Here is a 27,777-nt window from a genome sequence, read left to right as displayed (position 1 = left end):
CCCTCCGCCCCCCTCCCCCCGCCTCCTATAGGCCACCTATGTCCTGAATGATGAGGTCATTCTTTAGTTACAGGTCTAGGAGTTCCAATGTCCCTTTCTTCAGGGGAGAATCCAAGGCCAGGCAGGAGCTCCCTGGAAGCAATGATGGAATGCAACATAGGCTGCAGGGATGTGGATAGAGGGCCAAGGTGCAATTCCAGGTATGTGGGCCCTGCCTGCTGAGGGTGGTGGCTGGGCATGCAGTGGGCAGGAAGATGGACGAGACAGTTTACAGGAAAATGGTGTCAGTTATTTCAACTTTAATTTCTCTACTCATACCTCTCTCCCCCGCCCGGCCACCTCTCAAAGGTAGAGATGTTTGGTACATGAACATATTGGAGGGAAAAAAAAAGCAGCAGAAAAAATCTCCTGGACACATGCTCCATCAGAAGGAAAGGGCAACGTCATCCACAATAGCAGATTGAGCACAAAGTGTGTTCCTAAATTTTTCACCTTGAACCCTTCCCACTGTGCAGCTGCACGTGAGAAATGTGATGGAGAGGTGGCGATTCGGTTTCTGGTCAGAACAGAGGGGAACAGTCTCTGTTCTTTCAGAACCTGTGCAGACTTGGGTTAGAAATGCCCCAGGTGAGGGGGATCCCTGGGTAGCTCAGCGGTTTAGTGCCTGCCTTTGGCCCAGGGCGCGATCCTGGAGTCCTGGGATCAAGTCCCACATCGGGCTCCCTGCATAGAGCCTACTTCTCCCTCTGCCTGTGTCTCTGCCTCTCTCTCTGTGTGTCTATCATGAATAAATAAATAAATAAATAAATAAATAAATAAATAAATAATAAATAAATAAAATCTAGTTCATTAAAAAAAAAAGAGAGAGAAATGCCCCGGGTGACAAATGAACAAATTTTGTATGAGTCCCTGTTTTGAAGCCATTTTTTTATTACTTAAGAGCACCTGCTGGCGTGTGTGTGCACATGCATGCGTGCGCGTAAACACACAGACACACACACACACACCACCACACCACCACCACCACCACCACCACCACCACCACCACTAGATATTCCCTAAATCTAGGACATTCTACAGCCTGGGCTAAGTCCCTATTTTCAGCCCTTCCTGCTCCCCCTCCCCCCAGGGGTCCAAATGCAGGCAAAGACATTGAGCCTTGCAAAAGGACTGCCTGCTGAAGTCACTGCGGGCCTTTTCTTCTCAAGCACCGCCTCCCCACTCTTGATTACAAACCCTATTTTACCTTATTTTGATGGCAAATCTATGTTTTAATGAGGGTTGTGATAGGCAGCTCAAGTACGGCAGATTTCTGCTTCCCTGTGTGTTATCTTTATTTAAACTCATTGTAAGTTATCCTCAGTTTGCCAGTCAGAGGTGTACTGAGGGTGACAAAGCACCATCAGCTGAAAAAGAGTCAGATTTGTATGACTGGGTGGCTCCCTTCATGGAGGCGGGCGGGACCCGTTGTGAGTAATATTGCTTGCAATGCAACTCAGATTATTCTCCTCTGCCTTCTCAGATGGCTTTGCCAACGCTCTTCAAGGGAGGGACATAGGCAGGTCATACTAGGCATGACTGGCTGTGCTAGGTAGATTTGCCAGCAGGTTTCTGCAGAATGTTTAGCAGAGCCTGTCTGGAGTCAGAAAGTCAGAGCAATCAGGAGCTCAGGTCCTGGAATCACACAGTTTGGGTTCACTTTTGGCTCTGTCAGTAGCAGCTGTGTGACCTTAAGCAAACTGGGCCTGAATTTTCCCATCTATAGAGAGGGAAGAGCACTGGTTTCACAGGGTCGTTGGAAGAATCAATATAAGGTTATATCAACGTAAGGTGTCTGGTGCAGAGTACATGTGTACTCTGCATAAATAACATAATATACATACATGTACATACAATACATAATATACATATAAGAGGCAGGGCCGAGAAATCCCAGATGGATCTGCCACTCTCCCGCCCCCCTTCTCTACCAGAGAAGATGGCATGACGACCGTTGAGGGAAGGCACTGTGGGGAACCATGCAGGCTGAGGGGTGAGGGGCGCAGACCCTGCTGGGGTTGACATTCATCTCCACCATTTATGGGGCTATGCCTACAGGCAGGTATTTCCTCTCCTTAAGCTTCAGTTTCATCATCTGTACAATGGAGATCATAATATCCTCATATTTCACTAGGAAGCTATGAGGATTAAATAAGATAAAGCATGCTCAGTGCTGAGCACAGTGCCTGACACATGGTTCAGTGCTAAATAAATGGTAGCTGATTATTTTATTGATCTTATTTCCCTGCCAGCTGGCTTAGGAATCCTGGATGCATCCCTTTTACCCCCTCTGAGTTAGTGCTTGGGAGACGGAAAGAGGAGATGAATTTTTGAGCTCAGGAGTCTGAAGCCAGGTTCGGCCACACACTACTGTGGGAAGTCAAGCCCTATCATAACCTCCCTGACCTGGGTGTTCTCATCTGGAAAGTAGGGCTTCAAATGCCCAACACACAGTACTGCTATGGGGGATGAATGAGCTTGTGCAGGTCAACAGTGCCAGCACATGAGAAGAATGTAAGACACAGTGGACCCATTTTAATAGGGTGGGGTTATTTTTCCTCAATGAATAGAGAGGTCACCTCAATTCTTGGTGACTCTTATTTTCCATATTCCAGGATGGAGACAAAAATGGAACAATTTTAATATGAACCAGAATGCTCTAGTCTCAACTTGGGGTTTCTGGTTCCCAGAAGTCAGTCTTGGGACTTTGGTCTCCAGTGTTAACCTCAGGGCTTCCCAGTCAGGCCATGGCTCACCCACTCCACATCATCAGCCCCACACACGTTCACTCCAACACAGGCAACAGGAAGGGAAGGTTGAGTGACCTACTTCAGGAGAAGGCCAGTCCCGGGAGAGACCCTGCAGTGGAGAACTTGCTAGAGTCCACAAAAGACTGGTCTGATTATGGCGACCACAGGGAATGAAAGAGGAGAAAAGAGAAATGATGATATTAGTAAGTGGAAATAGTATTCTCAAGCAAATCCCAGGCCTGAGCAGAATTGTTGGCATTGGAAAGAGGACAGCTCAGGCAACTCCAGCTGAGAAGGGATGTGCGGGGCCAGGGCCAAGGAGAGTGAACACAAAGGAACAAACAGAAGGAGGGCAGAGAGAAGCAGGCCAGCCCGAGGTGGATCCCTCGCACCAGTGATGCATCTGCCTCAGGCCCTGGGAAGGTGAAGTCCGGGCATCCTGGGGGGCCTGGGTGGGGCTTACCTTGCAGGCTGTTCCCATTGGTGCTGGTGCAGGTGGGAGGCGGGGAGGTCTGGGGTCTGACAACTGGCGCAAAAGCACTCTTCTGTTTCACGGCTGAGACCATGTTGGCTGGTGAGAAGGAGAAGATGCCCGAGGAGCTGCTGCAGTTGGAGGGGAGGCTTGTGGAGGAGGCCATGGTGGGACTGGATGGCACGACTGAATGGGGCAACAGGAGAGGAGAAATCAGCACCTCTCCTGGCATCCTGAGATGAGGTGGCTCAGCCCTGTCCTTCACCCAGCCACCCGGCTCAGGCCACCCTTCCAGCATGATCCTTCTCTGAACTCTTGGGATCTTATCTGCTTTCATCACTTGGTACTTGGCACATGCCACCTCTTGTTGGTGGTGATCTTTTATGTGATTATTGTGGGCCTACTATGTGCCAGGCAGTGTGCTAGGCACTGGGGCATCCCAGGCCACATAACAAAAGTGCCCTCAAAGGGATAGAGTAGCATGAAACAACAACAAAGGTGAGCACGGCAAACTCTGCAGAGGCAGAGAAAAGAACCAAAGAAGGCTTCGTGGGGGAGGTGTCAAGGGAAGCATTCTGAGTGGGACCTAAAGGGGCTGGGAATATCAGAGGCAGGAGGAGGCCAGTCTGAGACAGTGTGGTCACAGATGGAATGAGAGGTGTGAGGAAGAAGGGTAGGTTGAAGTCAATGCCAGGATTCCAAATTAAAGCACTGGCAGATGGTGGTGTGTATGTGTTCCTGTTCTCCCCATGAAGCTACGAGTTTCTTAAGGATACAACTGTACCTGAATGTCTCACACACACAGATATAGGTAGGTAGGAGGCCAGGTGGGTAAATAGACTGCCACAGGCAATATTTGTGGATAATGCAGAACGACGAGCCAAAGTTCCAAATTCTTTCTATCCCCTGTAGAGCTGTACACGAATACTTGTGAATTAATAAGCAGTAGGATAGGAGCTTTTTAGTGAATACTCACAGTCTAGTAGTAGTGGGGATGTGGATTACCAATGATGGGAGAATTTTGGCAATTCATGGAGGGAGGAAAACCTAGTTGCTTGGAGATATGAGTTTGGTGGAGGCACATTCTCTACCAACCACGGTCCTTTCAGCCTGGCCATTCATATTTCGTTAGTTGCTAATAATGTCATGGTTACTTCAGGAGACAGAGACTTTGTGCACAGTGAGTCCTCTCCTCTTGCGAGCAGTATTTTCATACACTCACCTTCTATTTCCTCCATCTCTGGGAAAAATGTGAATCCTGCCCAGTGACTTTCAGGCATTTAATTCAAATCCTAAGTACTTCCTTCTACTGTATTATTTTTCTCATTATGTAATAAACATTTCATATGGCTTTATCATTCACAAGAATCTTCATGCCTTTTTCATCTTATGTCACTGTCAAAGCAACCCTAAGTTGAGGCCTATTATATCCTTTTTACACCTGAGCAAGCTGAACAAGCTGAGACTCAGAAAATAGTTTAGTGACATGCCCAAGGGCCAGAGTCAGAATGTGATGAAGCCAGGAACCAGACTTAAATCCAGTGTCCTTTCCACTACACTACCCTACAAAGGAAACAATCACCGGGGGAAAGGACCCCCTTCCCATGAGCCCACCAGAGTCTAAATTGCCATGTAGGGGGCTGGCCTTCCCTTGGCCTACTGGCTGCAGAAAGAGGGAAGTGGGAATCAAATCCATCTGGGCAGCAACTGCCATCAGAGGGAAATGACCCCTTGGAATCAGCCCTCAGCATTACACAATCCAAAGGCACCAAACGCTTGACAGAGCAGAACACTGGGCCGCCATCCTTGGAGTTTTCACCAACATGTTCTAAACTGTACTTTTTCTTTTAATGAGGCCAGCATTTTTATACATCTCTTAGGATTTGTAAATGTGAAAATACGCTCAATAATAACACCCATTTAAATTGCAAAACTCCTGCACTGGAGGTTTGATTTTTAAATATTCGTAGACTTGAAATCCTGCTGGTTCACTGAGGAAGGCAATTAATCTCGTTGGCAAATGCGATCATTATGTGTATTTAGAGGTGGGGAGTTTGAGGGGGGTGGTTCACAGAGGAAAGGCTGAAATATAGTCAAGCAGCTCCATTTGTTATAACATTATTAGTTATCAGCCACCACACCACAAAGTGTGTTCACCAGTGCAATGTCTTATTTTATTTTTTATTCTGTTCGGAATTTTTCAACATGAGTGGTTTATGAATAATTAAATATTATGGAGGCAAAAATTCAAATCAGCTGGGCTTTGTGTTTATTGTTTTATTTGCATTTATGCAGATAAAACCGTCCCATCTGAGAGCCTATTTGAGAATTTAATACTATATTTGTGAGCACTGAGGAAATCAATTAATGGAAATTAAATGTTGGAAGTTTCACAGTCTGACAGATGCAATCTCAGGCTGAAGTTGGTGGGTGTCTGCAAGGGCTTGGGAAGACAGCAATCCAAGCCCCTAAATTAAATTGCTACCATATAGCAATTAGTTTATTGATTTAATTAAGAATGCCACCTTTTAATTTTCAGGTCATGATTGAAACATTTTCTGATTGAGTAGATGGGAGAACACTGAAATGATAGATCTATGAGAAACAATCTTTCAATGAATCAAATTCCTGAAACTGGTCTCATTGACTGGAACAGGCAGACCTAATGTATGCAGATTATTTGGGGGAATTCTAAAGGTACAAAAAGCTGCTATTCCAAACAGATAAAGTGGAAATATGAAAGTTAGCACACACTGAGCATAAAAATTCACCAAGAAAGTAAAAGGCCTTAAGTATTACTTTCAGAAATAACCTTTCTCAAAGGCCAATAATGATCTTTCCTCTTTCAAAGACTAGAACATTCCATATTTCCACCATTAGAGACAGCATAGTTTTTAGGGTTTCTTAGCCACGACTCTTTAAAAAAAAAAAATGTGAGTGTTCTTTCATTTAACAACACATCTTCTATCATTCCACAAATGTCTAAGAGTTTGGCCTCATTTTACAAAACAGAAGAGTTACCCACACTGTCCAAGATAAACTTGGTTATCTGTGTAAAAATCCCCAGAGGGAGATGGAGAGATTGTAGAGACGCAGCCCAGGACATTTATATGTAAAGATGCCAGTTCGCTGAGGTTCTTTAGGTGCAACCTGAATGTTGTACCAAAAAGTTCCTTAAACTAAACTTCTTTAACGCAAGGACAATGCACCAAAAAGAATATTTTTTTCTTATGTATGTGTTTTTTTTCATCTTGCCAGATTTTTGGAAAAAATAAAAATTTTTTTGTTGTTTTTTGATGTTGCTGTTGTTTGGTTTTTCGTACATATCAAGTACAAAGGGGAAAGAACTTCAAGCGTTTAAAAAAAAAAAAGAAAAGAAAAGAAAAAAGGAATCCTATTCCTAAAGGGAGACATGTTAAGTTTTAGCCTGTTTTGCCAATGCTACACGAGCAGCACCACTTAGGATCACTGTCATCACGGTGATTGAGATTTACTGACTGTGCGTCTTGTGGGCCAGACATTAAGGCAAGCTCATTCCATACATTATTTTATCAAAGTCTCACAACAACTGGTTGGGGTGGGTGTTAGTTCTCCTCCCCATTTTACAGATGAGCAAACTGAGGCTTGGAGGGAGAGAACTTGCACCAGGCCAAGTTCCAGTCAGGAACTGGTAGGGAGCAGGAGTCAAAGCCATCTCCACTCTGACTCGAAGCTTGGGTTCCGGCGATGACATCCTACTGCTCTTTAGGCTTTTAGCAAAGTTCTGAAGACCAGGGAGACTTTAGGATGGGGAAGGTGAGCAAGGGAGGGCACAGATTTCTGCAGAAGACAAATGTCACCTTCAGTCACATCCCCTGGTGGGGGCCCTGAGGCTGAGGAGACCTGCACAGCGGGGCCACACGCCGGCCACAGGGCCAGCTCTTGGGGCAAAAGCATGCGGAAAGGCAGGACCCACATCTCTACTTACTGGCATAGGGCGAGTTGGCAGCTGAGCCATTGAGGAAAGTTGGGGAGCCGCCCAAATTGGACATGGCAGCTGTGCCGTATCCGTTCATGCTCGTGCTCACGGAGTTATAGTTGGTCTGCTGCGGGGTGGTGCTCGGCACGTACCCGTGCGGTGACACGCTGCTGGAGTTGCGGGTGAAACCTGAGCGATGGGGGCAAAACCAGGGATGAGGGCGGCAATCCAGGAAGGTTGAGGGAGAGCAAGGTCTCCGTTTCTTGTCCCGCCGTGGCAGCCCAGAGGGAAGGGGTTGGGTGATTCATGTGCGTGGGTTGGTGGCGCTAGCTCTGTGATTAAAATGGGAAGCGAGCAAAACACACATTTCTTAGGAGATCATAAATACTTAGCAGGGCCGTGAGAAGTGGCAATGCAGGACCTATAAATTATCATTTTGGAGCAGAAATAAATCCCAATCTAAGAGATGTACCCTGGAGTTAACAGGTTCCTATTCCCTGGGCGAGGATGATGTGCTTTGGCCCCTCAGAACTTTAATTCCAACCCTCTTTGCGATCTGTCATTCGTGCTTTATGGGGAAAAGTCAAATGGAGAGATGGCTAAGTGCATGCATCCCTTCTAGCCTCTGAGACCACACGGCAGGGCGTGAAAGCTTTAAACCAAATTCCACAGCAATATTTGATACACGCAAACTAGGAAATCTCCCCATTTGGAAAGAAAAAAAAAACCCTGTTTTTCAATAAAAACTGTTTTGTGCCAAATATATGGTGATGGGGGGGTGGGCGGTACGGGGCTGTGTGGAGAAGCCTGAGGTTGGGAAGAGGCAGGGAAATGGGGAGGGAGGAAACAGGCTCCTGACCCTGATTGGTGGCCTGTGATGCTTCGGAGACATTGACAGCCAGTTGTCCACTGAAGGAATTCACGCCCATCATCCCTGCGTGGACCGAGGTGTTAGTGAGGGCCGGGAGCTGGCTGTGGTTGCGAGGGACACTGTACAGGGCCTCTGCGATGTCAGCTGCTCTCTTCAGAATAATTTCCTGCAAAGTAAAAGGAATACCCCTTTTAGCCACCCCTAGCCATACGCCCAGGAAAACCACCTTTTCCAGTGTTTATTATCTGCCAGGCACGGTGCTCAGGGCTTTCAGTGGTTTAACTGTGTTAACTTCTGCAACCTCTCAGCAAACCTGGGACAAGTCTTATCACCATTGGGCACATATCGCAAATGGGGGAACTGAGGCTCAGAGAGACACGAGAGTTCACTTAAAGACAGTCACCTAATTAAGTACAGAGCTGGGCCACATAACCTTGTTCGTCTGGCTTTGAAGGGTCATTGTCTTAGCCATCCCTCACTGCATATGACAGCAGCCTGGGGTCTCCCTTTGCTGCCACTAACACACAGGAGCACTGGTGTTCTACACACACACACACACACACACACACACACACACACACACAGAGGCTGCAGCTCATCTCCCCTGCTAAAGTTAAAGGCAGGTTGTAGATGACTACCTGCGTCCCCGATTATTAGTGGAATTGTGTCCCTTGGACACTGATTCAAGTGACACAAAAAAAGGAGTGAATGGTCGCTCAGACCCATAGTTTCCAGAGCAATCTGAATCATATACATGGAGTTGCTCTGTGAATAGGAGCAGACAATTCTATTCAGGCCTTATTATGCGTTTTAGGAGAAGAAATCCAACCCCCCTTTTCGTCCTAAATTTGCTTAAAAACCTAAGAGGAATGAAGTAAAACATCAGTAACTCTCTTCCTCAATTAGGAAGTCCATTCCCACGGAAGATTCATTTTAAATAGAGTACCTTTTCTCGTAAGGAAAATGATTTCATACCAAAGATAATAAAAGACTTACAAAATAAGAGAGAAGAACTGAATAGCCTGACATGGCCGGATGACACTGAACTCATGCAAGTGGCTTTCATATTTCTCATCCTTTTTCAGCACAATAAGGAATCTGAGATCGTCAATGGAATGTGGAAGCCCACACCGGTTTGAGAGCCAGTAATGCTCACCTGGTTGTTGTGTGGCATCCCATACAGCGCCTCCACCAGGTCTGCAGCCCTTTTGAGGATTACTTCCTGTCAAGAGAAAAGCAGACACAATCCTCGAGTGAAGGCCAGTTGTTATCTTTTCACAAGATCACGTTCCAGTTCCCCCTGGCCATGCTTTGCTAACGCACTGCTTTAGAGGCAGTAGCTTGGGGAACCCCAGAATGGTGTTAAATCGCCAATTTATCCCTGTTCACATACACACTTAATTGAGTCAAAAGGTGAGCATCATTGGCACTGCAAGATAAAATACATCACTCAATAGTCTGCCATAGGCACGATAAAGCACTCATATGTTTATTGCTGAATACAATTGCGAGGTCATTTACTAGATTACTACAATCGATGTCATTCAGTGCATGTTATGAATCCTTAAGATGTGTTTATTTAGTAGTTAATTGCTTATTCCAGGAACCATGACCTTATCAGACAGGTCATTTTCGAGGGATTTCCAATCAATCTTTGGCTACTAGAAGCATGTAGCATTAAACTTCTTTTGTTTATCTCCCTTGTGTGGCAGAGCCATGATATAAGGGAGTGATGGAGTAAATCCACATTTCTGAGGCAATGTGCTGTTTGTCAGAGGCTCTTACAAAAGGATTCTCCTGCCCCCGGAAGCACCAATTTTCATGACTGGCAGAGTCTGTTTCTTTTATAGCAATTCTTTGCTATTTCAGTATTGTTTGTCATTTTTCACATTTGTTCATTCATTCTCATCCTAGATATATGCCCTGCTTTTCATTCCAGTTGAAGAAAAAAAAATGTCTCCCTCTTTTCATTTAGGTAGGCTTCCATTTTTAGCTTGCATGCTTATTTCTAATAAATAGTGCACTCTACAAAAGTGTGTGTGATGGTAATTTTTTCCTTCAACTAAAAGAAGTCGTTCTCTCTTCATTCTGCCCTAATTGTCTGCCCTAACTGGAAGAGGAAGAGGAAAGTTAAGCTTGTAAAATGGAGGCTTATCAGAGAATCAAACATAAAGGTATGGCATGATTATCAGAGGTGATTTGTAAAAAGATACCTTTATAATTTTTTTTTTTTTTTTGCTGTGGGTAAAGTTTCAAAAAGAAGTTTAACTTTAAATATTTTACACAATAGATTTCTGCATGGAGAAGCAGTGCTATTCGATTTTCGTATACTGTAGACGCTGATCAGAAAATAGGGATGTAATTACATTCATTTTGCTGTCACCATAGCCTCTTCAAAAATCCTTGAACAACTCTTGAAATGACAAGCTTTTAGATACATATTAGCATTTTTCAATTTTAAATTTTCTATAATATAAGATAAAATAGTTGTCATACTGCAATAACTACTTATGACATATATAATGTCCTAAATTCAAAAATGAGAGAGAGGGGTTTTCAGTTCTCAATAAACATTTATGCTTGCCTTAAGTTGCTAAACCCCATTTATAAAACAGTTCAGTTATTTTTCATATAAGGAGTGAAAAGCATTATATAATCAATGGAGTTTGAATCAATACATCTGAAATAATTTCTTTATTTTTTTAAATGCAAGCTACAAGATAATTTACCACTTTTTGTTTGCAGTATTGTCTGACCACAGCAGTTAATAATTTACTATGGTATGGCCACACTAAACCCTATCCCCATATCAAATTCGGCCTGTGCTGCTTTCACTAAAACCTCATGGCTTTATCTGGCTCTTAGGGAAGATTAAAACAAAATAGGATCAAGTTAGTTTATTTACTAAGATTTGACTTCTCTGGGTCTACATTCATTTATATCTCCAAATAAATATTTATGCCAGTGTTTGGGTTTGGCAGAGAAGGTATTTTTCTTTCTTTTCATTTTAGGAAGAAAACAAGCCTCCTGTTTGTCAAAGGCAAGATGAGGTGCAGTTGGAAGCTGCACTTGTGAATTTCAGTCTTGGAACACCATCTTTGAGGACTCTGAGCAGTGCTTATTTTAATTAATTTCACAGAACCAGGGAGGAGGGAAGTTCAAAATAAGCTCCAAGATCTTTGAAGTTTTCATAAATCTGAAAAAAATCCAACTACCACTATATGTTATACATTTTATTCTCATATATTTTTGACGATAAAGTTTTCCAATGACACAATCCAATTGTTTCTTTTTCTGCTTGTTCAATACTCAGAACTCTAACCACCATTAATCCTTTGAAAATGAAACATGTGAATCTTGCTTCATAAAGTTACATCCTTCTTCCATACAAGGAGCTGGGTCATGCTTTCCCACTAGGCACATCGCCATAGGTGGGTCTGTAGCCCAGCATCACTTCAGACCAGCAGTCTTGTGGTGAGTGAACCTGGATTTCTTGTCCTGAGAGTGAGTTCCTTAAATGATATCTTGCCCACTTAAAAATGTCCTTTACTGCAGTATCGACTTTGGGGTTTAAGGGACAGCCCACATTTGATTCAGCTTTGCCAGTGTGATTCAGCTTCTATTAGTTATTTCTGCAAATGGGAAGGGAAAAGGAAATTTCTGGGTCCTCTATGAGTTAGTGCAACGGACCTGGAAGGTGCTTGGATTTTGGTGACCAGAAAATTGCTCTCACCTCCATGTCATTACGCTCCCAGTGAACTAGCCCCCAAGCGTGTTTGTGTTGGGGATCTAATATATTGCCTTTCAATCAGAGCTGAGAGCCACTGAACACACAGACAGAACATGACGAGCAGGTCAGGAAAGCAATAAAGATTTTACAGAGCTGTCCAAGGTGCTAAATTTACTCAATAATGGGTTTGGCACCATAGTGTTAACCTCTCATTTACTACCAGTTTGAGGGACTAAATTGAAGTAGCTGACTTCATTTACCTTGAAATGTATATTTTATGACATTATGTAAGTAGATTGAAAGGGCACTGCAGTTTTAACAATTTAAAGGCTAAAGCATGTTTAAGATGAAACTTGAATATTTATTGTATATTGCACTTAAAGTATATAGAATGTTAAAATGTATTGATTAAATTTGTAAAAGGCATTATAAAAATGACAGGTAGTATAAAAGATGTATGCCTTTTAAAATCAAATTGATAGTGTATGCTATCTCTTCTGTGGTCACAAGTGTAATTTTTTCGCAGTTTTATATGATAATTTGAAAAATCTGTAATTTCACATTAGGAAATGATTGAGCCTGGGATGTTAAAAAAAAAAAGAAAGAAATTTTCCATAAGGGGAAGAACTGGATGTTTAATATAATCTTTTGTCTCTGAAATTGTTCCTAAAGTCTTATTTTTTGTGGCATTAGGAGGGAGTATAGTATAAGGATTCTTCCATGCTAATATACAATTTTAATATTTCTGAAAAGAAAGAGCACTTGACTAGTACTAATATCTAATTTTTCAAGGCATTTATTTGTCAGGAGAGATTTTCTCTTCTTTTCATAATGTTTAAAACATCTCCCTGTTTGCTGTTTAAAAGATGAAGGTAAAGATTAGATTCTTCTAAGATAATTAATCCTATCCTTAGATTAAAAAAATATCCCAGTAGGGAATAAAGAAGACAAATACTAGTATCCTAAATATTGAAAAGCCCCAGAGTCTCCTTATAGGGCTAATGCTTGTTTTCCAATCTACATCCTGAGTCAGTATTTTTATTTTCATGCCCCTGCATCTCCTCTCTTAAAGAAGCAAAAAAATTTTTTACTCCTTAAAAACAACAACTTTCACCAATCTATTTTCTCTCATAGTTAAAACCTTGTTTCCCTTATCCTGTTATGACCATTGGCTGATAATAATGTGAGTGAGGTTCTGCAAAGAAAAAAGGGGATAAGCTATATAGATTCTACAGGAACACTGGGTAAACCCAACTCCAAGAGAAACAGTTCAAGGCTAATTATTATAGGTTTTTACTTATGTTTCAGAGCCTTTGTAATAAAGATGTTGAATGGACTAGAAATAAGGAAGGAAGATTCATCTGTACTTCCTATGTTGCAACCCCATCAATTAACAAATTATGTTTGAGCTTCTTGTTGCCCCAGCAGTCAACAAACTGGTATTACTCTCCAGCACTTTTCAAGGCATATTATCTACTTAGAATTAAGGTACAGGGTTCAAAGGGCATTACAGAAGATTTTCCCTATCATCTGGTCCTACCCTCTCTATCCAATCTCCTCTCCCTACACATCTGAAGAATGGCTCTCTATTCTTGTCTAGCTAGTCCTCTCTAGCCTAGAAGCAAAATGTTGGCTCTTTCCCATCTCCAGGCCTTCATTCCTTTCACCTTTTCTTTATTTGGAATGCTGGCTTCAATCTGTGCCCATTTATAATGCCTTCTCATCCTCCAAAGCCTGGTGATAAAGGTGGTGATGACGGTTTGCTTAATGATAAAAATTACTGTCATTTGTGGAAAGTGGAACATTAACTCATCAGTCTTCACAGAGCGCCTCTTACGGTGCTGTCCACACCACCGTTTTGGCAGATGAGGAAACTAAGAACTCAGAGAGGTCAGCCAACTTTCTCTGGGTCCACACAACTGACCACTGCCTAACTCAAGTGTTAGACATCACAGCCCAGGCTCTTGAGAATGACACTGTTCTATCAGAACGAATTCCCCTTCACCACAGCTTCTAATCTCTCTCATTCCTCTGAGAACAGTGCTGACTGTCCCATCCAGCACAGCACAGCACAGCAATAGATGGCTGTGGGATCATTTTGCTCTGATTTTAACTATGTAAGTCTTCACTCTCTGTAAAGACTGTAGGCCCTATGAGGCCATGAATATTTGATCACTTCTCTAAGCCCCTAGCACAATGTCCAGAAAAGCACAGGCCTTGAGAAATTTTCATTGAAAAGTTTATTCTAAGATGGTTTCTGATTTTTTTAAAAGTACATGCTTGATTTATATGATGAAATGACAAAGGCATATATTTGTCCTGGTTTATAAAAGCAGAAGACTTAAATTTGGTGTTCCATTTGGCTCCAGACCTTTTAATCCAATATATAAATTCCCCAAGGTCAAGTCTTGCTCACTGTGGGGGTTTTTTATGCCACCTTTTTTTCTTTTATGAATTTGCTCTTTTAGTCCTGCTGGCTTGTGCTTACATTTTAATTTTGTGATTAATATAATGAATCATGTTGGGTACAGACATTATCTCAAGTTATAGGCTGCTAGCAACATGAGGTTGGTCCTGATGTACATCAGCTTTTTATTAACTGTACTCTTAGACCCTTAGAAATACTTAGGTATTTGTACAGTCTTGGGAGCCAGGCATATAATGTCTGATATGCAGATATGGCTAATTCATTTTTCCTTTGGGTTCATGACAGTAGAATCTCTGGGGACTTTTCCCCTTCCATGTGAATCTTCTCTTTCAGTGTCTGCCCTCAAATGTGTAGGCAATAAGCTCACATTCACTGGTCATCTCTAGCCTTCTAGATTGTCTAACTGTCCAATTTGGAGTCCATTTATAAACCTAGTTCAGTGTTTTAAGTGATTCAAACCAAAATGAGCAGAGGATATGAACTGAACTTTCCTTCTTTCAGAGCAACTCATAAAGCCAGAGGAATGCCCCTTTACCAACCCAACATTAATTTTAAATTTCTGAATCAGATTTGAATCTCTGGGAACCCCCCTCATAAAATTAAAGCCCAAGGATACTTCAGCAATTTAGGAGGACAATCTTTGCTTGGCTTTATGCTCGCTCAGGCAGGATAAGTGTTTTGCAGGATATAGAAGAAAACAGAGGCTAAACTGCAACTTCAAGTTGACTTGGGTGGTGTCTGAGAAAGAACAATAACTTTCTGTCACTGCACATTTGCCTGATATCCATCTATCACCAATCTGCTTTGCTCTATCAGGGGATTCAAGAGGCAATGGGCCCGAATATCAGCAACATTAAATGAAGTGGAGTGGCACGATCACTCCTGGTTTAGAAGAGATAAGCACCCATCAATGGAATCAGCATGAATTTCATGTGCCTCCTCGCTCCAGAGTTTATCAAAGGGTCCAGATTTTGAACAGCATACCCAGCTCACTAGCCTCTGAGTTCTAGCTCTTTCCCTGCTTCCTTCCGAAAGTCTGGGTGACACAGCTGATTGGAACACCTGAAAGCTGAAAACCTAATTGGAAGTTCCTTGCAGCCCATTTCCCGCAGAGCTAGACGTACAAAACAATAAATACTAGTTGTACCAAGAGGCGATATATGTGGAAGGTCGTTTTACATCCCGAAGTCCTTCATGTTTATTCAGCCAAATGGAAAATTCTACAATGGCGGACTCTGCATTCTAAAAAGTCATATAATGAGGGCTGGGAGGGAAGGAGTAAAACAAACCAAAATAATACTTGAGTGCTCTTTCGTTTCCAGTCCTCTGAGACATTCCTCAAATTCTTCATTTTTCTGGTAATATGAATTCTTGAAAGAGAACTGACCGCAGATCATTAGGAACCTTTAGTGTCACATTTGAAGCGCTCTTTACTCAGAAGCCCTATGACTGAGAGGAGTCACTTACATTTAGCATGGATGTAATTAAACATGTTTCTGTTGAAAGGGGCATTCTCATTATGGCTAAGGACCACTTTAGAGTAAATTGAAATGGAAAGGAGGAGCATACATGAGGTGTAGGTAGCAAGTGGTTATTTCTAGGGAGGCATAAAATGCCAAATGTGTAACGATTATATTTTACAACCTTGCATTCTAAAGACTTCATAGTATTTTATTATATAAGAAGCTTTAGCTGAAGCTTACTGAATGTTTTAGCACACACTCACTGTCCATAGCCTTTAAAGAAAAATAAAAGTCAAGCCACAATTAAAATCTGCAGAAATTTCCAGAACAAAGGAATTAAATGATCCAAAGGGTCTACTGCTATTAATACAAGAGGCATTGGAGGTATTCTAATCCAGTCTAAAGAAAATGTGGGGGGACTTCTGAGCCTTCTCTAATTTTAAAGTTGATTTTATGTTCAGATTAGATGAGAGCCCTCTCTTTCTTCTCAAACATATTATTATGTACCATCAGGCCACGTGGCTAGAAGCACACCAGAAAGCTGTGCCTTTGTTGCAAACATGGTATAGAAGGCTTCTGAATCACATGAAATTAAAGTAGGTTGTAAGCTAAGGCAGCTGTATCAACGTAAGACATACTAACTTACATGATTGACTTTTACAGTGGAAAGCAAAAGGCTGTTTTCAAGCAGCCGTTATTGCCTCAATGGAAAAAAAAAATCAATGAAAGTGAAATGAACAAGAGATTTTGTCTGAGTTGCAGTTAATACCACTGAAGAGCTATGGATAATAAAAGGTCAACAAATAAATTAGCCAGAGTGTTATGAAATGAATGATTTGGCTTATAATTTTATTGAGTGAAAATTGTTCGCTGCCTATTAGACCAGGTAATTTTTATCTGGTGCCCCAATTCCTGTTCCGTAAGCAATAATACAGTTGTAAGAGCTGTCGGTTCGATCGTGTGACCTCTGAGAAGCTGGCTAGGACAGCTGACTACTATGATGGATAACTAAGGTTGGTCTCCACAAGGTGCCAAACCTCCCTTCCCTCCTGCAAGGGGATCTCATAAAAGAAACATTACAGCTTGATTCATTTTACCAAAATGTTCGACTTTTCAAGTGTCAGCAGTTAAGTATAAATTGTGAAACCAGGTATTCCTGAGAAGAGTTATGACAATGGCTTTCCCCCCTCTTTTTGGTCTTCTGGCATTCTCTTCTAAATGGTGTCATGGTAATTGGTGAATGGGAGCCTGGGGTGCTTCCCGCCACAAATACAGTGAAAAATGGTGTCTGCACCCTTGTGAATATGACCTGCTTGGAGGTACAGAGCTGAACTTGGTAACCTCTGGCCGGCTCTTCTTATTCCAATTCATTGTACTGGTTTAAGACCGACGCTCTGGGTTAGGTCCTGCTGAGTGGCCTTGGAAATCGACTTTCTGATCAGGATAAAAGTCTCTGCTTAAAGAGAAGGCTATGGACAGAGGTGCCTTTTTCAGGGGTAGGTTGTAAAGTCAGCACATGAAACAAAAACTGCCTACAGTCAAAATTACCCTTGAAAATCTTTTAAGTCGCCAAGGCCTGGGCTCTTAGAAATACAAAAGCCGAAAATTAACTACTTCTGTTTCTCTTTGTCTTTGGATTGTGGCTTCCTTTTCCCTAGGGCAAAGCAGAATAAATATCTGGCCTGAAAGTAAAAGGACCACTGAGTAAACAGAGAAATTTACTGCCATACCTGTGTATGTGTACCTCTCCATCTATGTCTAGGTGTTTGGTGTGTGTGTATACAAATGTACATGTATATTTATATTTTGGGACAAGTATGTATAGTTAAACTTGAGTAAGTGATATGTGCATGCTGGAACTCTGTTGTACTTTAAGGATTATCAAAGGGAGGCAAAAATATAGTTTGCTTTGCTTCTTAAATTGTCGAACATCATCGGTTATGATACGCACCTCCAGATGAACGATATCTGTAAATTCCCAAAGCTTTACAGATGGTCCTGAGTATAACTGCAATTAAAATCCACTGCCTCGAGACTGCTGGGGCTGTTCTTATTACTCTGATGCTTAATTGAAGTGTAACTTAAGGCTGAAGACCTACCCCCTAGTGTCTCTGTTTCTAAGAATTCAGTCCAAGAGGAGGATTTTGGATGGTGGGGAGGTAGCCATGAGTAGCCCCTTGTTCCACCTGTGACTTCTCCCTGAACTAAGCAGTGATTACATTCAATGCCCCAGTGCACAGGGTGTGATGTCAAGTAGGATAAACGTGGTCACCCTCCCCGAGAGCTCAGTGCTAAAGAACTCGAAAGAGGTTCCAGAATTCAGCTGATATTACATGTCCCAATGACAATGAATCTGCTCCAAAGAGAAAAAGAATTATCTCCCATGTTTATATGTGCATGTTTTTAATTCACACTGCCAGCTGCCACTTTTGCTTGGCTCAGCCTTTTTGGAGCGAACTTCAGTCCATGCTACCATTTCCCTCTTCCTCCACTACATCTCCCCATACCTTTCCCCATCCAGCCCTGGCCAAGCTTGAGAAATTTTTTAGGATTGGATTGCAAAATGGCCTTTTTTCCTTAAAATTACTTTTTCTTAATTCTAGGAAGCAGTGCTTAGGGATCCTAGCTCTGGGGTTCAATATAGCTGGCTCAAATACCTGCTCCGGCACTTGCTACCATTGTAAATGAGTGCCTCTGTTTCTTCATCTGTAAAGCAGGGTTAATGCCAGCATCTGGTTCAGTGGACATATAGTTAGTGCTTTACTGAGCAATAGCAAGCACTAATATTGATAACCTTCACTTATTTTCCAGAATCTTTGGCAAATTATTTGCATTCTTAGAGTCCATGTGCAGTATGTGCCTTGAGTGCTATTTGAGATACAGTCCTATTTACAAGACACTGAAAGATTCTGAACAGATTAACAGTGAGGCAGTCTGATGAGGTAGACAGCCTGCATTTACTGGCTGCATAAGATTGAGTAGATTACTTGGCCTCTCTGAGCCTTGATGTCCTCATCTCTAAAATGGGCCTGATACAATAATGATCAGCAGAGTAACTGACCAAAAAATAAGTCGAAGGGAAAATCATAGTTCTTGTGAGGATCATGGGCTTTTTTAAATGAAGCCACAATTTTCCTCCCCCCAAAAATGCATCCTCCTAACCCCCACACACAATTCTACATTTAATCACAGGGGTGCACAGAAAGAGGCTAAACTCCCCTGATACAAGAAGCATAAGTAGAGGGCACACCAAGCCTCTAAATCGAGCACATTATCAAAATAGGCTGTGGAATTTGCCTATAAGGTTTCTGGCAGATAGAGGGGAGAGAAGAGGAAAAGGGGCTGCATTCCAGAGTGCAGTCTTCTCTTTTGACAAGAGAATGCAGAGACAAAGTGTTTCTTGTGTTCAAACCCAAGTGTGCTTTTTCTAAAAGTTCAATATACCATATGATTTGCTTTTGTTTCTGTATTTTTGTTTGAGTAGAGTCATTTGGGTTCCTGAATATAATGCTAATAGAGTTTCCTCAAATGACAAAAATAAATGAATGCCCAAGGTGAGAGGGTGGCCAGTGTCACAGTGTGGGAGATAAAGATGAAAGGTTTTTCTTTACCCTTTTCTGAAACCCTTACTCATCCCCCTTTCTGCTAACAGGCAATGTGGTTATGCAAAGATTTCTTATTTGTATTTTCACTGATGCAACTGCAGGTTTTGAATCATGGATAGTCTTTGCATAAAGACTAAAACAATAAAAGCATAATTAGAATGCATTGTATACAGCCGACTCCAGTTATATTTTGCCCCAGCACTGTATTTATGATAAATCACTAAACACGAACGCTCTTTAGGGAGGGTGATTTTGGGTCTTGTCTCTCCATTGAGCAAAAACAGTGCCTGTGACTAGAGTCTGAATTTCAATTCTGCAAGTGTACAGTTGAACTGAATAATATTTGGCACAATGCAATGCACAACTGAGCCACTAAATGGCTGATTTACTAAATTATTATTAGATGAGGCCTTGCTGTTCCAAATGAAAGTGCAGTCACTGTCTTCCTTCATGGTGTGTTCAAATTGTTCTGTGTTTAAATATTCAGCATGAGGCTAATGTGAACTGATGAACTGAGACTATAAACATTCACTTTCAATACAGATAGAGCGACAGAGATGCAACATATCATGTGGCCTGCGGAGGTGAAAATGATTTATATTTAAGGATGTTGCTGCCTGTTTCCATTACTTCAAGGTACTCTTAATTAGCATGGTGTTGGAAATGACTAATTCCCATGTACAGGAAGAGCAGACTCGTGGACGATGAGATTTTTTCACATGCCAATGAAGGAGAAGCTTCCATAAAGGATCTGCTGCCTGTGTAGTCTAGAATTTTGAATTTTATCTGTGGCAGGCTGCATAGCTCCAGCAGAGTTAACAGGTCTGCTGGAAGAACTGTTTTTTGACATTTGAGGTTTTGTTTTGTTTTGTTTTTTCCCTAGACCCTCCCAAAGGGTATCTATAGTCTATCCTTGGAACCACCCATTCCTCAGCAATTCACACCCCTTATGATCCAGGTCTACTTTACAGCCACCCCGGCAGCTCTCCCCATCTCACTGGCTTCTTTACTGACACCTGCTGGAATGAAGAACAACCCTTTGCTCCTTGGAAGAATATAACCCTCCTTCCCCCCTCCCCTTTGGGGGCAGTTATAGGCAAGCACTTAAAATACTGTGATCACTTACAGTAGATTAGAATTTTTTATTGGTGCCGTGTTGCCATAACAACATGAAGACAGCAGATGACTTAAGCTAAGCTTGCAAAGCAAAAGGCTGCTCATCTGGCAGTTAAAATGAATACAGTTCATTTCACAAGTTTCCCATATGGACTCTTAGTGTATGGTAATGAGGAGACCATATGGTGAGAGAAAATGCACTGAGAACAATTGGGTTCCACTGGCTGAGTGGGAAGTTGGGAGAGAAAACCCGGGTGAGAGATTCTGGTGTGTGTGCTCTCTGGGTTCAAGGTTTGCTTGAGGTTTGTTTTGGGTTTTGTTTGGGATGGTTGTTTTCCATAGGGGCTTCGCATTTCTTAATCCTCTCCTTAATATGTCGGCTGTGCAAAATGACAAACATCTTGCAAATTTTGCAATATCATTCATCACAAACTGTCAGCAGTGTTTGCAAATCTGACTTGCAAGATCTTTTAAATGTGTTGTTCTTAAAAGGCAACAGTACTAAGTTTTTAGACAAAGTGCAGGAAAATTTAAGCACTTCTGACAAGCAGAAACATTAACAGTAATCATTTTAAAAACACTCGCATCTTTTGCCTGCATGTTTAGCTGTAAATAATGCTAGAATGTATAAAAGCTTTAAAGTAAAAATGTAATAAATACTTTTTATTATGTTTCATAAAGGATAAAAAAAATGCCGGGAGCCATGCGAATGCGTTATCGATACATGTGAACGTATAGAGATGGATGGCTCCCACTCTCGGATGGCTCCCACTCTCCTTTCTACTAGCCAGATTGGAGACCTGGGAGGACAGCTTGAAAAAGGCTCTGAAGTCAATTCTGTACTATACATGCTTCATAAAAGATGAATATAAATGCATTAGTTAGACACGGTGAGCTAAATTAGAAGGTCAGGCAGGGCTGGGAGGGCTGAAAAATCACACAACCAATGAGTGTAATTACTCTTTTTTTAAGTCTATTAAGTGGTGTTGTTCTATCAAGGCTCAGGGGTATAGGACATGAAGAACAAGATAAAGTAATGTGTATTTATTACTCCCACTGGATCAATTTACCAGATATTTTCAGCTCCATAAAGCAAAATACACAAATGCCGCCTTTGTTACTTTTCTCAAACTGCTTTATTTTCTCTAAAAGAGGGATTGGCTCTTGCAGGAAAAAAAAAAAAAAAAAAAACGTTTGCCCTATGGAGGTCCCCAAGCCAACCCCTCTCAGTAGGGGGATGAGAGAAAGCTGGCAAGAGTTTAAGTAGGGTAGGAGTGAGGTGGAGGCAAGGGGTGGGGGGGAGGAGCTGTCACCTCAAGACAGAATGATTCAGGTTTCCAGATCTGAAGGAAAAGTGGGAACATGGCACCGCAGTACCAGTGAGGTCATCAAGCCTGAGGTCTCACCTTTTGGTTCCCCCCCCCCACCCCCGCCGAGCTGGCTGTGAAGTCACTGCAAGTCACCAGCCCTCTGGAACTCTGACTCCTGTGGAACAGGGAGCACCCACCTTGCAGGGACTCTGCGTACGGAAGTCTTGCTGGACCCCCGAGGGGCCTCCTTGCATAAATGATCTCACTAACGCCCAACAGCAACACTGCGGGGCCACAGGAAGAAGAAGGAAACAGAGGCTGGAGAGGCCGAGTCACTGCACAGAGCAGTGGATCTGGTTTTCAAACTCCATGTCTGTCTGAACTCAGGGCTCACTCTCTAGGCCTCTGTACTCTCTGAATACCTAGATAAAGCAGTGCCAGGGGCACCATTGGTGTGAAGTCAGGCAGCCTGCTCCCTGGGACTCACTGCGGACACATGGGGTGCCGGTGAGTCTCACCAACTCTCCCTGCCTTTGTGCCAATGCTCGCTGACCACTCAGGAAGACAACTGGTAAACTGAGAGGGGCTGGAGACACCTCTGGCCTTCAAAATGGAGACAACTCCTCGTTCCGTGTTTCTGCATTGCATTATGCATGCCAGAGTCTCAAAGACTCTGACTGACCACGATCCCCATCCCCTCACCTCTACACTATATGCGAAGTCAACCTTCACCCCAAAGTCGGTCACATGTTCCTCACCCTCCTGCCAGGATCCAGAGAAGGAAGAAAGTCTGTATGAAACAGGACAGAATGTTTCCATTTAAAATTTTAACCCACCCTTCTCCCTGTGCACATGAAAAAGGAAACCCAAAGACACCTGGGCTGAGGATAATTATGGTATTTTAGATCTGTGCATACGGCCACTATCACTAATGGTGATTTCAGGGACAAAATGATTTATGGAGAAGGATTCAGCTTCCTCCCATTTTCTCATTTGGTAAATGGGAATGATGTCTGCTTTCCCAACTTCTTTCCTAAGACGGGCTCCAATAAAACAAAGCATGTACAAGTTCTTTGAAAAAGCACCAGCCGGTATACAAAGGCATATTATTATGGAAAGCTGTCTGCTTGGTCTTTGGAGCAGTTTCATTTGACAGAATATGTGGGTGGTTGTATGAATCTAGCTTTGTCTATTCACAAACACATGGGTTTAATAAAGTGCAGTTTGTTTTTTAAGGTGTGTGGTCCATGGCTCACTGAAACACTCCTGTTTGACAAACACTGACCATGATTCTAAGAAAGGTGGAGCCCATTTTTATCCTCCTAACAATGGACAGCAGGAGTATAAATCTCCCAAGTCCACAGGAATACCTCGAGCTGGCTCCATCCGCCACTTCCTGACCCTGCTCTTGAACTCTCACTCCACCTTAATGCTGCGAGCCAGGCGGACAGGCACTCTGATCTGAGTCACACAGCGAGCTTCCTGGGGTGGGCTCCGGCCAGAGCCCTTGCACAGTCCAGTGGCTGGTTGCAGGCTGCCGAGTGTTTCCTTAACACACAAATCCATTGTGTCCTGATTACTCCTCCCAAACCCGGGAAAAGAGGGCTGGGAATTTCACCATCAGGCCACCGGGGATGAAGTGACACGTGCCTGTGCTGTTTGCTCAACATTTCTGAACATGATGTGCAACTATAAAAATGTCTAAAAGTACACAAAACTCAGCCCTGTATTCCTATTTCTCTTATTTCTTTATGAATAAGAAAAGTTATTTCCTGGTTTCTTTAGACCTTAATTTTTAAATCAGATTTATCTTCTGTTTTTTTTGATAAATATTTACAGAGAGGCAACTGTGAGCTAGAGCGCTGTGCTAGAGGGTGACCACAGGATTGCCTCTTTTTATCCTTACATGATCCCTGTGAAGTCAGCATGATTATTGTCCCCATTTTATAGATGAGAAACTGAGGCACCGAAGATAAATCACACATTCAACTGCTCACCAGGATTAGGATTTCCTGCTCTGCAGAGATTGGATAGAAGAGCCCTCAGAAGCAAGGACGCCTCTCTTACTCAGCTGGCAAATAATCGTAGCTACCTTCTGTTGAGTGCTAAATAAGCGGTTAAGATCACAACCAGAAAAAGTAGAAAATGTTTCCATCACCATTTGATAGAGAAGGAAATTGAGGCACAGAGAGGTAAAGAATTTTGGAGAAAAAAAAAGAATTTTGACCACAATTGCATGGCTAGTAAGTGCCTTTGATCTATCTGTTCTACCCCTACCAATCTGACTCTCCAGTTCCTTTAGCAGATTCTAGAGACATCAAATGCCCAATGTAAAGTGAAGACCATCCCCACATGGAAAGATTAAGAAAAATCTGGCATTGTGGCCATGCCTTTTTGTACCACCAAGACACCCATGGCACTGACCATTGGGTGGACACACATCGATCACATCATTGTGCTATAAAATGACCAATTACAGTCCCATAGAAAATGCATGGGAGCTAGATTCTTGCTAGGCAGAGGGAATTAAAATAAATCTCTCCAAGGCACATCTACACTAGAGAAAGAGATTGCCATTCACTATCACTATGAGATTATTTCATTGCTTACCAAGAATAAGGCAGGGTGAAAGAGAAGGATGTGTAAGATGGAGGCCCGACACATCATATGATTTTTTCCTAAGGTGAAATGCTTTAAGTAAGTTTTCCCTGAAGTGAACAGCACCAGGCAGAAGGTCCTTGGAACCTGAAGGTTGAAAGTGAAGCCTGTGTGTCTCTTGCCCCAGGTCTAGGTAGAGAGGGGCTGCTCTTGCTGGTCACAGGTCTTCCTCTCTTTAATCATGGGTGTTCCTCTCCTCTCTTACTGGCTCCTTTCGTCTGTGCATCAGCTATGGGGACACCTTTCTCCTGAGGCCTGTATTGACAGGTGGCTCTGCTCCCCAGGGCACCAGGCACACAGGTAGGATTTGATGATAAACTGATCCCCAAAAGAAGTCGGCTGAGCTAGGGAGGACACCAACTTCATTTTTATAAGTGTTTTACAAGAGAAATAGACCTAGAAATGCCATATCTCCAGTCTTACTCTGGCAAGGAGAGCATCCCTCATCTACTCATTCAATTTATCATAGTCTTCATTTGTGTAGTAAATGCAACTTCCTTTTACTGTCAGTAAATGGTGAGTGGTAGTTCCACTAAATCTGTACTTTGAAATTCCTTAGCATTTAACTGTTAGTTAATATAGTAGAGACTCTGAGTCCTCCCAGAACTTTAGTTGTACTTTAAATGTACCTGTTACTTCCGGTTATGATTTAGTTATGTGCGGTGATCTCTCTGATACAAGGATATAGAGATGGAAATGCTGCCAACAGTGCCAACAGGTATGGAACAGCAGACAATAAATGCGAACTTCCTACTTTCTGCATTAGCAACTAACAACATGTTGCTGCATGACATATATTACTATGTCTTGAATTTTTGTTTGATTTCTCACATGTTTGTGCCCTATTTTCCAGCTAAGGAGGATGCCCCTGGTGGTAAGAGGCTCTGTCTTACTTGTCCAGATGCAAGATCTACCAATATGTTTCTTTTGAGCTCTAGCTACACCAGGGATAAGTATAAATCCTCATAGGTAGGAAGTCAGTGTTCTTTTTCCTCTTGAGAGTTGGTGTGATGCAGTGATTAATAACCTGGACTTTGAAGCCAGGCTATAGAGGTTTGATTCTCAGTTTAGCAATTCACATGCTATGTGGCCTTGGGCAAATGATTTAACCTCTCTTTGCTTTATTATTTTCTTGGTAGTAGTACCAATCTCAGAGAGTTTTTGAAAGGAAGAAATGACATAATATATGCAAAAGTAAGTATAACACTCCCTGGCACATAAATGCTTGCTACCTTTAATATTGTTTGCCTTATAGTACCAAACGCACAAAGGACACAAACATTGAGTTGTTTATCTAGGAACTAATTTTTATCAATGGCAAAGTTTTCTGCTAATTCCCTAAATCCAAGTGTCCAGAGACCATAACCCCAAAAAGAAGTATCCTGACCTTTGGCAAACGCTCAGGGTCACCAGGGTGCCGAGGAATGACCTTCTGTAACCTCTGGAAACCATAATCGATGGTGGGTTCGTTGAGCGCTGCAATGAAAAAGTCACATGATTAGAATAATTTCAGGACATAAAACAGAACGTAATACTGATGGTATAAAATAACTGGAAGTCCAAAGTTCAATTTGTACTTTTGAATTAGATCATGAGGTGATCAGAAGTACAATACCCTTGTTGAACATTCCCACCATCTACTTCTGCTATTTACCATGGTGGGCAGTGACACACTCAAAAGAACATTAATAGCAGGTCCTGAACTCTGCTGTTCTGGCCAAATTCTATATTCCTTACATAATCAAAATGAGAAAGTAAAATGGCATTTGATGTGAAGTTTTAGGATTCTCTAGTTCGAAGCTCAGGTCAAAACACTCAAGGGCTTGTCTGCAGTTATCTATAGATTACAAACAGCAGGAGAACAAGGACTTGCTTCACTGAAAAATCTCTAGTGGACCTCAGCAGATATACCTCAGGCCTCCATGGCAAGTAAGCCTGCAAGAATGTGGTCAGGAACAGGGAGACAGGATCTTCTTGGCATAGAAAGCCTGTTCTACCCTTTGATAGAGCCTGCAAGGTGGTAGGTGTTGAAAATGCCCTTGATACAACACCCTCACATCTAAAATGACAGACTCATTCACCAACATCAATATTATCTCAGGAAGAAGATCAGCCTCTGTGGAGCACTAGCTTAGAACAGCTGGGTCTCCAAGAAAAATTCTTAAAAAGACTAGAAGAGTAAAGTTGTAATAATATTTGGAGACAATGGGCTTTATTGTACCCATACTGTCTATACTCTCTTCAAAGCATCCTTGAATTAAATGTGATACAAAGTAGACTCTGGTCTAGAATTTTCCAAATTTCTTCCTAAGATATGAAATATCAAGCCTTCCTCATCTGACCAGGGAAAGATGGCAGCTCTGTCCTCTACCCACGTCCTCTGTATCCTCTAAGTAATAGGAGGGTGTGTGGGGGGGTATTTTTCCTTCTTTTCTTTTTTAGTGTAACTAACATTTTCAACCACATATTTTCTCCCATGCAGAGTAAAAAGACAGTTTTTGTAGTTCTGACATTTAGCTATACATTAGAAAACAAGTTGCCACATGCTTTACTTAAAATGCATTTCCATTAACCTAAATTTTAAAAGTAAGATTCATACTACTACTAACTTTAAAAAACTGTATTAAATTCAAATAGGTCCCAAGGCTAATGGAAGCAATTTGTATACCAACCCAAACTGACTGGCCCACTTTTCAAAATACAGGTATGATAATCTTGTGGTTTTAAAAGGACATTTAAATTGAAAGACTGTGAATTTAGTACATAATTATACCAATAGAACCCTTTAACTTGTCAACTTGTAAATCTAAAAGGCTATCAATCATTTCTAAAGAGGAAATAAACCTTAAAATTCCTTGATTGACAGTGCTTACTTTTTATGTAAGGAAAAAAAAAAAAGCTGCGTAAAGTGGCCAGAAATCCATTTACAAAAGTACATTGTTTTACATAGGTGAGTAAAAAGCCAATAATTACACCTCCAAAAGACACATAAATCAGAGTAAGTACTTTTTCTTCACTTGTATATTTTAAGTTGGAGTGAACTTCGGGTAACTTTTTATTGAAAAGATTTTTTTCCCAAATGTGATGCTTATTGAAGTTTTTAATAGAGTAGCATTTTCATTTAAGACAATGTAATCATTTTTGCAAATATGAGATTTAGCCATCTTCTCCCTCCTTCCCCCGCTTCCAAACAGTAAACTTTCAACCTGTCTCTTGTGGAAATTAACTAAAATTATACCCAGGTGTACCAAATCTCTCTATCTATACTAGTATATGAGTTAAGGCACAATATTTATTATTCCTCCCATTTTATGAATTACTTTCTAAACCCTTGAGAAGAATTCTTTTTTCAAATTAGACGTGTAGAGAAAAAGCCA

The 27,777-nt window shown here is 41.9% G+C and overlaps 1 protein-coding gene across 8 annotated transcripts in view; it reads right to left on the bottom strand.

The window, feature by feature from the left end:
• Nucleotides 1-27,777, bottom strand: part of EBF1 (EBF transcription factor 1) — a 384,911-nt gene that overhangs the window by 7,809 nt on the left and 349,325 nt on the right. For 4 of the 8 annotated variants that reach the window (XM_072756735.1, XM_072756737.1, XM_072756733.1 and 1 more), the window contains exons 11-16: nt 25,788-25,876; nt 9,247-9,312; nt 8,079-8,256; nt 7,229-7,408; nt 3,253-3,447; nt 2,869-2,937 (exon numbers count right to left, since the gene is read on the bottom strand). In XM_072756735.1, coding sequence (XP_072612836.1) covers nt 2,870-2,937; nt 3,253-3,447; nt 7,229-7,408; nt 8,079-8,256; nt 9,247-9,312; nt 25,788-25,876 — 776 coding nt within the window. In that variant the 3' untranslated portion in view covers nt 2,869. The remainder of the gene's footprint in view (nt 1-2,868; nt 2,938-3,252; nt 3,448-7,228; nt 7,409-8,078; nt 8,257-9,246; nt 9,313-25,787; nt 25,877-27,777) is intronic. The other 4 variants (XM_026007793.2, XM_026007789.2, XM_072756736.1 and 1 more) reach the window with 1 other exon arrangement.

This window comes from Vulpes vulpes, chromosome 4 (assembly GCF_048418805.1).
Source record: "Vulpes vulpes isolate BD-2025 chromosome 4, VulVul3, whole genome shotgun sequence".
NCBI lineage: Eukaryota > Metazoa > Chordata > Mammalia > Carnivora > Canidae > Vulpes > Vulpes vulpes.
This window is presented reverse-complemented; position numbering and strand designations above follow the sequence as displayed.